The 14,208-nt window shown below is 48.1% G+C and overlaps 2 protein-coding genes across 2 annotated transcripts in view; one reads left to right on the forward strand and one right to left on the reverse strand.

Annotated features, from left to right (window-relative positions):
• The window catches only part of LOC149460706 (uncharacterized), a 52,782-nt gene extending 48,356 nt beyond the window's left edge, over positions 1–4,426 (forward strand). Inside the window, exon 4 of the mRNA XM_089679218.1 lies at positions 4,263–4,426. Coding sequence (XP_089535344.1) covers positions 4,263–4,426 — 164 coding nt within the window. The remainder of the gene's footprint in view (positions 1–4,262) is intronic.
• A 1,641-nt stretch (positions 4,427–6,067) lies between these two features.
• On the reverse strand, positions 6,068–14,208 carry LOC149460707 (uncharacterized). Its single transcript, XM_089679219.1, has 8 exons — positions 14,158–14,208; positions 13,967–14,108; positions 12,773–13,576; positions 12,593–12,679; positions 12,425–12,502; positions 7,580–7,644; positions 7,419–7,484; positions 6,068–6,868 (listed from the first exon to the last, which is right to left on the reverse strand). The coding sequence occupies exons 1-8, from the start codon at positions 14,206–14,208 to the stop codon at positions 6,107–6,109; spliced, it is 2,055 nt and encodes a 684-aa protein (XP_089535345.1). The 3' UTR covers positions 6,068–6,106.

Here is a 14,208-nt window from a genome sequence, read left to right on the forward strand (position 1 = left end):
GGAGGCAATGTGATGTCATATGATCTCCAGACTTCACAGGAGGAAAACTCTACATCTGAACACAAATAGTCACATCAAATGATATTCCCAGAATCCTCCTCACCTCTCCATTCAGGTCCCCATTTTATTAAAGCCCCACTTCAGGCTGAGGTATAATTCCCCCCACAGGACCCCCACACTACGCAGGGTATAGGCTTGTTGCAGCATTCTGATGTCATTACATACAACGCAGGACCAACAGTCCCACTTTACATGTGAGGATACCAAGGGGCCCCACATCCTAAGAGCATCAGGGAAAAAGCCAGATGGAGGGACATTGGGAGGAGGAGCTGTGAGGTCAGTGTGATGTCATAGGATTCTCTGACTCTGGATGGAGGGACATTGGGGGGAGGAGCTGTGAGGTCAGTGTGATGTCATAGGATTCTCTGACTCTGGATGGAGGGACATTGGGAGGAGGAGCTGTGAGGTCAGTGTGATGTCATAGGATTCTCTGACTCTGGATGGAGGAACATTGGGAGGAGGAGCTGTGAGGTCAGTGTGATGTCATAGGATTCTCTGACTCTGGATGGAGGGACATTGGGAGGAGGAGCTGTGAGGTCAGTGTGATGTCATAGGATTCTCTGACTCTGGATGGAGGGACATTGGGGGGAGGAGCTGTGAGGTCAGTGTGATGTCATAGGACATATAGACTCTGGATGGAGGGACATTTGAGGGGTCCGCTATATGAGGCTCCCATGCAAACCAAATCTTTGTTCCTGGGTGCGTCCTACCTCTCCTCAACTGAGTGACCTTTGACCTTTACCATCCAGAAATCTGTCCGGAATCTGTGGAAGTAAGCTGTCATATGATCAGGTGACGTGCGGGGGAACGGAGTGTAAATAGCAGACAATTGTCTCCAGAGCCCCTAATGGTGGGGATGGATTTGGCGGCGTGCTGGTGCCAAGTTTCCTCCCCCCAGGGTCACTGCAGGTGTGGAGAAAAGCTGTGTAAGAGGATATGGAGGAGAGATGAGGAGGAGGTCCAGGAATCAGGAGAAAGGTCAGGGCAAGCAACAGACGAGCGCATCCAAGAGACCAAGCCGGGGTCACTACACAGAAAATCAATCCAAGGAAACAACAGGCAGGACGAGGAATAGCAAGAAGGAGCTGAGAGACAAATGAGAATATTGCTCAGCCAATGGGAGATGATCTCAGCATGACTTCCATCATGAAGGAGATGAGGGGGAGGGGAGGAAGTCACTGAAGGTGACCATAGATCCATGGAAATTCAGCTGGTTCAGCAGGGATCGCTCACATTTCCATCCATGTGTGGCCACTGCCGGATAAAAGCCACTCCCCCAGCGGCTGCAGCCAATAGCTTCAGTGCTGATCCGTGTATTCTGAGAGCGGAGGAGTCCCCCCATTGTCAGAATACAAGAGTGCAGTGGGGAGGATTCCCCCATCCACCTCCAATGTGTCGATGGGGGAATCGCTTCAGTTTTTATGGTCATCCCGCTGGCTGAACGATAAAACTGAACCATGTAGGCCAGCTTTGGGAGCAAATATATTATCATCAACTCCTCCCCCTGAAGGGGTTCATCTACGTATTACCTCCTCTGATGCCAGATCCAGGAATGTCTCCTCTCTACTTCCTTATTCATGGAACTTCCTGTCTGTACCTGACATCACTTCCTGTCTGACATCACTTCCTGTCTGTCTTCCATAGAGACTTCCTGTCTGGGTAGAAGTGAGATCCCCACCTTGTGGAGCTCAGAGGAACTGCAGCCCGAGAAGCGTCTGGTAGTGTGACCCCGGCCTTGTGCTGGGTGTGTATGGACTGTAGATCCTTATAGAGGGGTCACCTCCACTCCCACCAAGGGGGACAGAAATATATGACTGCTCGGGGGAGGGGTTTTGGCCCCTTTGATTTTGCAGTAACATTGATTGCAGATTTAGTCCTGTAGAACATCTGGTATATGGATACAAAGCCCCCCAGCTGGGAGTAAAGGGTGGAAATGGCTGGTGACCCCCAGATTTGGGCAATGATGTCATCACTATAAATGGATAAAACCCGCGCTATCTGTAACAACTCCAAACCTACAAAAACCTTCTAGCGGACTGCTGCTGTAACAAAGGGAAGGATTCCCTGTCATCTAGAAGAGCATTATGTGTCACAGCGCTGTCCTATTGTGTGTGCACAGAAATCATCACAAATACACTACAAATATGTGGAGACATTCAGAGATAAAGAGCTCGGGGCTCCAAATCCTATTCTCTGCACATCCACTGCTTCCACTTTACACCCACTTCATTGGTCTTATGGGGTTTATCAATAAATGAAGGAAACTGAACCGTGTGCAAATCCATCCACAACATAAAGTGCTTGGTGCTCAAGATGCTGCTCCCTGCACATCCACTGCTTCCACTTTACACCCACTTCATTCATCTCATCAGATTTGCTGCTATAGGAAATCATGTAAAATGATGTCCCATCTCGCTGCTCGTAAACACAATTCTGCAGCTAATTGGCCACTAGGATTACTTTTACATGAAAGCCGCCCACCAGCTAATAAACCAGCACTAGAATGATGCCTGTAGCTGCAAGCATCCTCCCGGTATAACCACTCCAAGTCCAGCGACGTTCCAGTACATTGCTGGTCCATGTTGGACATATATGTACCAGCAGAGAACACGGACATACGATGAATCGGGTCTGCGGACCAATATGACTGCAATTCATTCTTTTCTGTAATATCCATGTTGGGGTTTCGGCCCAAAAATGTTTTAATTTCATAAACGGTGATAGAGTTCCATGTGAATTGTGTGACAAGAGCTGAATTTGGGGGGCGGCCATGTATTGTGGTGTATAAATTGCCTTGGCCCACAATTGGTACAAATCTTCTGTGAAGAACAGTGGAGGGGCTGAACACTAGTGCTGGCAGTGACCGGGCCGATCCGGCTAACACTGAGTATTGGGGACACTATACAAAGCCGGCACTAGTATAGTTCTGTTCATGATCAATATATTGATCCATACAAACACTATACTAGTAATGGCGGTGATCAGCGACCTATAGCGTGAGTGCGACAGTGTGCAGCCAATCTAACGCCAGCTGACCCTGGCTGGGAGGGGCTTACTGACCCTGACACTATCTGATGTCACTAGTGGCAGGAATACAGAGATCAGTGAAACATTCTATATACTGACACTGTACTAATGGCACTGGCTGGGTGACGGGGCAATCAAAGGGTTAAATGTGCTAATCTAACGTGTGTGTACAATGTAGTGGTGCTTTTACTCGGTGCCGTGTTCTCTCTTCTCTCCCTGGACCGACCGGGGGGGTATTGGGGGGCGCAGGCATGTTGACACCCCAAAACAGGAAGTGATGCAGATTACGCCACTTTGCCAAGAGCTGCTGCTCGCCCACAAAATGCGGGTAAGTGGTTGGCAAGTAGTTAAAAAAAACCTTTAAAAAAATTTTAAAACAAAATTCTCAATATATTTAACTTTTTTTTTTAATACTTGTATCAGAATAGTAGGATGTTACCATAGTAACCATTGTACTACTGTGGGGGGAGGGGGGAGATCAGGGATTTTTTTTTTACACTTTTCTTTGCTGTAGAAATAATGGTCATTTCTCCTGCAATGCAAAGCTTGCTGTCAGAACTGAACTCATTCATCAACTGTCATCAGTGAGTTAGATTTTTGACAGCTCAAGATAGTGATCTGTGATTGGCTGGAGCTGGTCACATGGTACAGGGTGCTGTGATTGGCCCCATGTATCATGTGACAGCTGTGGTCCAATCACAGCTCTCTAGGAGGAGAAGCAGAGCTGTTATGAATGAGATTGATTCATAATAACTGTTGGGAACATAACATTGGGATCACCTAGAGATCACATGATCACAGGGTCACAATCACTGGGATCTTCATTCCCCTGTATCCGCCAGACACAGCAGTCGGGGGAGGGGAGTGCTGTGTTCCGGCTCGGGTGCGCGGTGTTCCTCCTGTGTTAGTACAGCCAGAGTGACGTACAAGTACATTGCTTTGCCTGTAGCTGCCGCCTGACCACAGTACATTGAGGGTGGGAAGCGGGTAATCTAGGACTAAGGATTCCAAGCTCACTCCTTGGGCCATGATATCATCCAGGCAAGAAATGTAAGTTCTGTGTTCCAATTATGAGGTGACAACAGCATAGAGTGCTTTCAGGATAATGGACAAAGGTAGACAAGCATTGCATGCTGTTGTTGTGTGAAGCAAGTCTGCCTCCTTTTTTATTACAGATAATACATTTTGTTTGGCTTTTTCTACATTGTTCCCCGATCCTGACATTCGTGGCCTCCTGGGCTGGATGTGCCGCTGGATCCAGGCCCTGGAGCAAGCCCTGGAGGTGGAACCAGACGAGGACCAGCCCAGCCTTGGAGCCTATTTCAGGCAGCAATTTTAGTTTAGTTACAATTTTTATGATGTTTTATAGTTTTCTATTGATTGTTGGTAATAAATGTTCTATTTCTCTTGGACAGTGCCCTGTGTTGTGGCCTTCTTCAGCCTTTGCAGGTCGGCAATCTTCTTCATTGCAGTTGGAGCTGATCTGCATGTCCCTAAAGCATTGCAGGACTCTGCTAGCTCCAGCTGCACTGGACAATCTTGCTTACCTGGAATTTCTGGTAATGTCCAAACGAAGTGTTTTCTGGCAAGTCCAGCTTTAGGACTGTAGCAGATAGGATTGCATGTTTCCGAGAGGTAAACCAGCTCCTTCAATCCTAAGCTGGGATACATAAAGATTGAAGTTGTCTGCTTGCTGTCTGCAGCTACCCCCAATCTTGGTTTGCTTCCTCTTGTGAAATGCTGCAACAGTTTACACAGAACACTCCATTCACGTTACATTGTTCACGTTTGGAGTAGCTCTTCATTCCATCCAGGGACTTCTACATAGCTTGGTGGAGTGGAGTTGTGAAGACTGCCAAAAGGGGGGTGCAGCCAAGTAGACAATGTGTGGGGGGATCTTGTGATCCAACTCTGTCAAGATGTCTCCCATCACCTCATCTCTAGTTGGGATTGGCATTCCACAGAAGTCACATGACTTGAAAGCTGCTCTTGGAAGGACTATCAGTTATGGATGAGACCAGTTACATGCAATGTCCCCCAGAAAAGAAGGGGCCCTAATGGGCAAATTGTCTATCTGCTCCACACATACCACTTGGATCCAACTTGTTGCTCATTCACATGTCAGTGTTTTGGCAACAAGAGGTGGGGAGGGAATGAAGTGAGGAACAAGTGTCCACTGGGCACATAAATTCCATAGGCACACACGTCTAGAATCAGGCAGCTAAAGATCCTATGCTCCCCAACCAATCTCGGGGCAAGATGTTACACAGGGTGTAAAGCAAACTTAGTCTGGGTCCAGTTAGTCCAGCATAATGATAGTCCAAACAACAGAAGGCCTTCTTCTTATTCTCCCAACTTTTCTGTGTCTCTAGCATTTCTTGGCAGGCTTACTGTAAGTTGTGTCCTGGTGTCACGCCTGGTGTCCTGGATATTACACACTTCTTGTATAGTGTGTGTCAATGAAGTAGCACAGGGAACATATTTGGACAGCAGTGTCAGTCTCTGGGGGGGGTGAGTGTTCCATGCAGGAGTCTTGGCCAAAATCAGCACCCCAAAAAGACAAAAGCTAGCCGACACTTAGAGAACAAGCTGCAATATTGTGTGTTCCCATATTGGGGAACGTTGGCCTTGCCCACAGAGTCCACTGAGAATTCTAAGCTCCCTTGGGGCAGCCAAATGGTTAGCAGATAATGGCCAACTGCTACATGTGCCAGAGAACTTGTGTGATGGGGAACAGCTAAAACTATTTGCAGGACAGACCACCAGGTGAAAGCAGCAGAAAGGCCAAAGAGTCTCACCACCAATGCCTCTGGAAGGGTCACCTTTTAGTTTTCTTCCTGAAGTGCTGCTTTTTTAGTGTTCGCTATTTGGAATTATTGGTAGCCATACTCAGAAAAGCGCCTGTGTTGGATTCCCTACATGACCAAGCCACCATTATTACCCCAAATGCATTGTTGACAATTTGAAAGACACGTTCTGATACTTTCCAAAAAATGTTTATTACAAAAAAAATACAAAATTAATGGGGAGGAGGAGGCTGCTGCTGCAGAGGGGGTGGGTGTGAGGGTTGGGGGGGTACAGTGTGTGGAGGGGCTGGGAAAGAGTGGTGGGGTGGGAGTGCTGGGGGAGAGGTTGAATGGGGGGAATGGAAGACAGGGAGAATGTGGGGAGGGGCATTTGAGGGCTGAGGACGTGGAAGGTAAGGGTGGAAACGGGATTGAGAGGAGGAGCATGTAGAAACAAGGGGAGGGGGTGTGAAAGTGGGGGTGTGGTCAAGGGGCAAAGTGGAGTGTGAGGAAGGTGTAGAAGAGGGACCCATGGGGAAGGAGTCATACTGGTCTTCGGGTGGGGTTTCTTGAGGGGGCTGCTCCAGAGTGGGTAGTTCCAGATTCGGCACCTCCAATGCTTGTTCCCCTGCTGATTCCCCGGCACTTTCTACAGGGGAACTCTGTGGCAACCTTGGCATTGGCCCCAAACTACTACTGCACAGGGGTTGGGAGCCTCTGGCTGAAGGTGCATTTTGTTCAGCCCCTGCTTGACATAAGGCCCGGATATCATGACTAAGGTCCTGCAATGCTGTAGTCTGATCCCTGACCGCGGTGACAAGTCCAAGCATGGTTTCATGTTGGAGCCCCAGTAACCTTTCTATATTACTGGATGCATTAGAAAGCCTCCTTTGCTCCCATAATCTCTCCATGTTGAACGACAGCCTTTCCCCAAGCTTGCGAAGGGGGCTGGGTCCAGGTGGACGGGGTGCTGAACCAGCTGGATCCAATGTTGGCTGCAAGGAGAAACAAACAAAAAAAAGAAAGCGTGTTTAACACACAGCATGACAGGGGGCTCGTTTGACACCAAACCAGGGGAGGACTGACCATTGGGGAACTCGGGCACTGCCGGGGTCAGTAGGGGGCCCCATGAAATGTCCCTGGTACCTTTCATAGGCTTTTTTGGGTGTGGTTTGAGGGTGAGCAAGCACACAGGGGCCCCATGATCCCCTATTGACCCGGGGCCCCATGAGTTTCAGTCCGCCCCTGCACCAAACACTAGCTCATGTTCTTGTCCCACCCCTAGGACCAGGTATTGGTGAATGCCTTTCCCTGACAAATTACACTGGATGAACATTTGACTGAAATGAATGGTTTGGCATCTTTACCCAGACTGATACCTTCCTGCTGATTTGTCACATGCACATCACTCCCTCCAGCTCCTGACTAAGCAATGATCCAAAAAAAGTAAGTTACACATCACGTTGCCAAGTCCTGCCCAGCCAGGAACGGAGTTATACTCTAAATGGGTGACTCATTAGGGAGAACATCTGTACCATCTCTTACCGGATGTTCACGCAACTCAGGTGGAGGTGACGGCATTTCACACAAGTTTGGAGTGCCTGAACTTCCCTGCACCACAAAACAAAAAAAAATGCATGACATTTCCCAAATACACATGTAACATGCATTTGTACATCCCCACCCCATTACAGCAGTTCCCGTACCCCAACATCAGATGCAGATTCTTCTCCCACTCCAACAGCTGGGGCCTCCAGGGGCAAAAGATGATCTGCAAATATAGTTCAAGATGATGATTAGTAACAGATACTAGTTAGGCTGTGTGACGGACAGCAGAAATATTCTATTTATTTTTGTGTTTTGTTTGTGGCCAAACAGTTAGCTTGTCTGCTTTGTCTACAATTTGGAGTTATTGTGCCCCGCAGGAGGTGGGAAATGGGATTGATCTCAGCAGGGAGTGCAGACAGCATGGTCTTTTGTGGCTGTGAAAGGCCCGACCAGTTCTCACTGGGAGTTTGGGGCTTGGACAATTGAAAGGGCCATGCGATCTCTTGAAAAAGGAGAGAGCTAGAGAGAGGATATCAGAGCCCCTCCTGGCCGAGCCCTAACTAGGAGATGCATTGAACTGTGCTTTGCTTTGTGCACTGCTGGGACTTGTGGTCCTATATTGCCTGTGTAGTCTTGAAGCTGCGGCCAAGACACACAACCCTCTGAAGACCCATGAGCTGTTGGTCCCCTGCTCTTGAGAGAAGTGCTGTGTGAGGTCTGAGCTGAGGCCAGACCCCACAGCCAAGACCCTCGCTGTTGATCCTGGAAAGCTGACCCTGTCTGCTGATCACTGGTTGTCCCTGGAAAGCTGACCCTGCTGCTGATTGCTGCGAGGGTCCCTGTCTACTGTTCGCTGCTGTCCCTGGAAATCTGACCACTGTTAGGGTCCCTGAACCGTGAGTGTTCCTGCACATTGTTTGCTGGATGCCCCTGAAAACTACCTGCCATGAATGCCCCTACAAGCCGCATGTGGCAGAGTGTGGAACTATCCTTATTGTGCACCCCTTTGTCCTTGCCCAGACTGTCTTATGGTGTACCCATATCACCCCTGTCTGGACTGCCCCATTGTACGCCCATATTTCCCTTGCCTGGACTGCCCCATTGTATGCCCATATTTCCCTTGCCTGGACTGCCCCATTGTATTCCCATATTTCCCCTTGCCTGGACTACCCCATTGAATTCCCATATTATCCTTGCCCAGACTGCCCTGTGAAACACCCCTATGCCCCTTGCCTGGACTGCCCCATTGAATACCTGAACTATTGCTTGCTTGAATGGCCCCTATTGTGTACCCGGATTAATACTTGCCTGAACTGCCCCTATTGTGTATCCGGATTAATACTTGTGTGAACTGCCCCTATTGTGCACCCGGAGTAATACTTACCTGAACGGCCCCGCTGTGCACCCAGATTAATACTTGCCTGAACTGCCCCTATTGTGTACCCTGATTAATACTTGTGTGAACTGCCCCTATTGTGCACCCGGATTAATACTTGCCTGAACTGCCCCATTGTGCACCCGGATTAATACTTGTGTGAACTGCCCCATTGTGCACCCGGATTAATACTTGTGTGAACTGCCCCATTGTGCACCCGGATTAATACTTGTGTGAACTGCCTCTCTTGTGCTCCCGGATTAATACTTGCCTGAACTGCCCCTATTGTGCACCCGGATTAATACTTGCCTGAACTGCCCCTATTGTGTGCCTGGATTAATACTTGCCTGAACTGCCCCTATTGTGCACCCGGATTAATACTTGTGTGAACTGCCCCTATTGTGCACCCGGATTAATACTTGCCTGAACTGCCCCTATTGTGTGCCTGGATTAATACTTGCCTGAACTGCCCCTATTGTGCACCCGGATTAATACTTGTGTGAACTGCCCCTCTTGTGTGCCCGGATTAATACTTGCCTGAACTGCCCCTCTTGTGTGCCCGGATTAATACTTGCCTGAACTGCCCCTCTTGTGTGCCTGGATTATTGTAGCTACCTGGCCTGCCCCACTGAATGCTCGGATTATCGCTACCTGAATTGCCCTATCGTGGGCTGGATTATCACTGTTTGGACTCCTCCCCCCTTTTTTAGTACCCACCCGCTACCCTTGTTACCCTGATTGAGTGTCTCTCTTACTTCAATAAAACGTTGTGTGTTTATCATCCTCCATGTGTGTTCTGTCCTGCCTACGCTTCCGTCACAGGCTGCATGTATGATGTGACATTTGTGACCAAGGTTTGAGGGATTGCTCATTGGTATGTTCTTCACCCAAGTTTATCCAGACAAATAGGACACTGGCAGCCACAGCCCAGGAGACTGATAGGGAGTAGAAAGAGCCATGGTAAGGCTCAGGAGCAGGGGCCACAAGAATGAGGGGCCACCTTTCCTGCCAAACAAAGAGGCAGATGTTAGGATGGCTCCATTATGCCCATAGGCTACTGCACCCATTTTGACCATGGGCTTCAAACATTAAAGCAAAATATATAACATTTGTCATTAAGGCAACATTCCAAAAAGGATTCAATAGGTTATAGAAGGGTCACCCAGGGAAAAAAATGGGTTGAATCAAATATAAATGTTCCCCAAAATATTTCCAAAGCCAAACGCATGTAAATGCACCCAAAAGAATTGTTGATATAACTGTTGATCTGAAGAGACCAAGAGCAATGCATCCAAAACTCCTTTAATCAATTTAAACCGCAGGTCTCCTGCAAACTCAATGTGAAAAAGAAAATAATGAACTCATGTGGCAGTCTCAGAGTTACTTGATCTTGTATCTGAAAACATTAAACAGCCTTTCCAGATGATTGGAAGCTGAGCTACAAAGGGCGGGACTACTCAATATTGAACCCTACGGACTAAGACTGGGATGTCATTGAAGTTCATGTGTGTGGAAAGGAAGTCATCCCAGCAGTGTTGGCAATATAGTGTATTTGTCAATGAACTATAGATTAGTCTTTATGATGCCTTTTGGGCTTTAGGTGCTTCAATCCTGAGATTCTCGGTGGATAACTCTGACAAAGGAATAGATCTTCCTGCTAGTCATGTGATGTGCCAAAACAAAGCAGTCTAATTATCGGCCCCAAGTTTACATGAGAGGCCCAAAGCATTAGTTAGGTTCCAGTTTTTTTGGGGGGAGGGGCACTGTAAAATGATTTGACTCTTTTCCTGGAATCAGGAAAATTAAATTGTGTTATATTATTTGGGACCTGGCTGGGTTTTTGGGCTTCGGGAAAATGGCCCCAAGAATACTCAGTCTTGGTATGTATTTGATTTGGCCTCTACATTTGGAGCAATAGGAGAATGGTCGCCGTCACTTGGAACTTGACAATTGGGTGAGTAGCTACATTTCTTGATGTTGACCTCAAGTTTTACTATGCTGAAGTCCCAGATCACATGATGAAACAAGTCAGGAGAGCGGCCCACTAGATATTACTGCCAGCAGGGTCAGCACGGCTTTTATAACCACTTGCCTATCCGGCACTTAGACCCCCTTCCTGCCCGGACAATTTTCACCTTTCAGCGCTGTCACACTTTGAATGACAATTGTGGTCATGCAACACTGTACCCATATGACATTGTTATCATTTTATTCACACAAATAGTGGTTGCTTCTGGTGGTATTTAATCTCTGATGGGTGGTTTGTTTTTTGTACTATAAACAAAAAAAGAGCTAAAAATTTGAAATTAAAAAGTTTTTGTCTTTGTTTCTCTTTTTCAAACAGGTAATTTTTCTCCTTCACTGATGTGTGTCGATGAGGTGGCATGGATAGGCAGCACTGATGGGCACTGATAGGCAGCACTGATCTGCACCAATGATGGGCACTGACTGGCAGCACTGCTGGGCTCTGATCATCAGGTCAATGATCATCAGTGAGCTGGTGATCGGTGCTGATCTGTTCTCTGCCAATTGTCGGTTATCTGCAGTACTTTACTCCCACTGTGACAGCATGAGGAAAGTGCAGCTGATAACCGGCAACTGCATTTACCGGTGATCTGCCGTGATCACGTGGTAAAAGGCCGCTGTGATTGGCCTTTTACCACATCATGTGATCAGCTGTGTCCGTAGGACACAGCGACCCCTGAGATGGCTGGGTGTGCACCCCCAGGGGCCTATGGGAGGGCGTGTTCTGGGAGGATGTTGTATGACGCCCTCCCCAGACTGTAGCCAAATGACAGCTACAGTGCAGGTGACAAGTGGTTAAACACTACTCTGGAAATCAGCATCCTTAAGGGGCCAATAAACTCATTGAATGGAAATGTAAACAATCATGAGCTCTTTTGGGCTTTATTTTTAACAAGGATTTGCCTGGAGACCTTAAAATGAGACTTACTGATTCCAAGTGAAGTGGAGGAATGTTGCCAGTTCTGCCACCCATAGTGGTGACCAAAGTGTGTTTGACCTTCCCTTTGTGTGGCTCAAACCTGAAGGTGAGCGGCACGATTGGGAGGTGATGGGTCCCTGTAGTGGATCATTTCCTGTATATTGAGCAGGCATGATATATGATGTCACTAAACACCAAACACATTGGATATTCTGGGACTGTCAGAGTTGAGCATGGTGACGTTGGTCAGATTACATGTATGTGTTTACATGCATGGAATGTTTTTGTGTCTGGGAGAAGTTGTGAAGTTACAAGGACGAGTCTAATTTGGAACGCTCAGGAGGTGTCAGCTAGTTAGTGATGTTTGGAACTTTATTGCCCTCATCAGTTAGTTCCCCCATTTGGTTTTGTGGGGTTACCTGCTTTTCATGGTTCAGGGAAACTGGTCCCAGGACATTTGGCAGGGATTAGACACATTTCTGTGTGGTAACAGTTTTCCACACTGATTTCTCTAGGGGTTTGAGTGCAATACAGTGAGGAACCCCAAAGAAATCCAGCGTGTTGTGGAGATATATTTGTGTTCACACAGAGTTTAGCATTGGTTTGTTCTGCATTCCTAAGAGGATGCTCATTGGCTCATCCTGAGTGATTATGATTGTTGTAGACAAGCACATTAATACATACCCAGATCTTCCTCCATTCCTGGCTGCAGTGGGGGGAGCCGCTCCTCCTCCTCCTCCTCCTCCTCCTGCTGATGTTGTGCTGTGAATAGGACATTGACATGTGAGATGATTGATGTTCTAGCAGTCTGTTCAACATTACGGGGGGGGGGCATTCCCAATGAGTGCTTACCAGGAGGGAACATCTCTTCATCAGCGTATGTGTGATCTGGCTTGTCCTCTGATGGGCTGGCTGGGGCTGCCCCTGCCTCGGGATTGGCTACAACACAAGACAAAATGAACAACAAATGGTAAATGTTAAAAAGATAACACAACTTTGAAGACACAATATGGACATGTGTGGTGTACTTACCACTCTGCCAGTCATCAGTATCTTCATGAGCCGTCACCCCAAAAATCGTGTTGAGACCAATGATTGGCAGAAGTGCCCGTTCTGCCTGAGACAGGTCCTGCAGATGGTCAGGGTCCACCCCATGCCTTGTAACATGTCCCTGCCGAGCCCACAGAGTCAGCTTCTCCTTTAAATTCCACCTCAGATCACGCATATGCTTCTTCACATTCTTGGGGTACCGGCGTACCATCCTGCCCACTGCATTTACGGCCACCGTGATTTCCTTCCACAGACGGTCCTTTGCTGCCTTACCGCTGCGGTAGGACCTGGGCCCCGAGATGCATTCAGCCCGTTCTACATAAGCAGCCACCATGGCCCAGATCTCATCATGGGAGAAGGGTGGAAAATTGGGCTGGGATTGGGCCTGGGCCTGGGCCTGGGACCTTCTGCCTCCCCTTGATGTCCCTTCTCCTGGGCTCAAAGGGGATACAGCAGCCCCAGGTGAGGTCCTCAACTTAGCTTCCGTCTTTTTTCTGAAGGAAGACTGGCCCCTTCTGCCACCAGTTTGTGACCCCTTCACACCACAGTCAGACCTCTGGTCCACCCTAGCCCTAATGGACCCCTGGGCCCCAGTAGCTCCCCTTGCATCATGGCCAAGGTGTGGCCCAGTGTCCCCCCTGGCACCATGGCTCTCCCTGGAAGCCTGGCCTTTTTGCCCCCTTGGGGGTGCCATGGGAGGAAACGTGGGCAGGGAGTCTGGCTGGATGCTGTTTGCAGCAGCAGTGGGTCCTAAGTGGTGGGATGTCCGTGTGTTAGTGTGCAAATCTGCAACAGAAAAAGGGACATAAGGGCAAGGGTCAGTTGTCTGGGTCAAAAGACTGGAAGAATTGCTCTGTCAGAGATTTTGCAAGACCAGGGCATGGGAAAGAAGGTCCAAGACCCAAATGCCAAGTCAAGCAACGTCTATGGTGAAAATCAACATTTTTCTGCCAGCTGAACCCCAGAACCTCCATAAATCCAGTCTAGATACATAAATTGTGTCTGCAGCACAGAGAAGGAAGATTATCCAAGAGAAATCCAGGAATACAGGATGGGGAACACAGCTCAGGAAAGTGACCAGGGGATTACAGGCTGATATCACCCAGTCCCCGCCCTACTCTGGACCAATCAGTGAGCAGTATGGGTGGAGGAATGGATTTAGTGTTCATGACCCACCTGTGCTGATCTCTGTAGGAGTGTCCTCCTCTATAAATGTCCCCGTTATTCCATCCTCCTCCATAGACTGCTGATCATCCCTCACATACGCCTCTTCTTCTTCTGCTTTCACCTCAAATTCTATATCGATTGGATCTCCACTCTAAATCAAGGAAATGAGAGAAAATATCATCTGTAATTTATAAACTCACATTAAAAAATCCACAAATTGTCTTCATCAGTCCGAGTTCTAGATACTCCAT

The sequence above is a fragment of the Staurois parvus genome, unplaced genomic scaffold (genome assembly GCF_062004578.1).
Source record: "Staurois parvus isolate SC_StPar_1 unplaced genomic scaffold, SC_StPar_1.0 ptg000221l, whole genome shotgun sequence".
Classification (NCBI taxonomy): domain Eukaryota; kingdom Metazoa; phylum Chordata; class Amphibia; order Anura; family Ranidae; genus Staurois; species Staurois parvus.

Coding starts and splice junctions, on each gene's coding strand:
- LOC149460707 (XM_089679219.1), bottom strand. CDS start 14,208: ATGGAGTATCTAGAACTCGGACTGATGAAGACAATTTGTGGATTTTTT. Junction 12,503..12,592: donor TGAAGAGATGTTCCCTCCTG/GTAAGCACTCAT, acceptor TCCTATTCACAG/CACAACATCAGCAGGAGGAG. Junction 7,645..12,424: donor AGGAATGGAGGAAGATCTGG/GTATGTATTAAT, acceptor CTATATTTGCAG/ATCATCTTTTGCCCCTGGAG.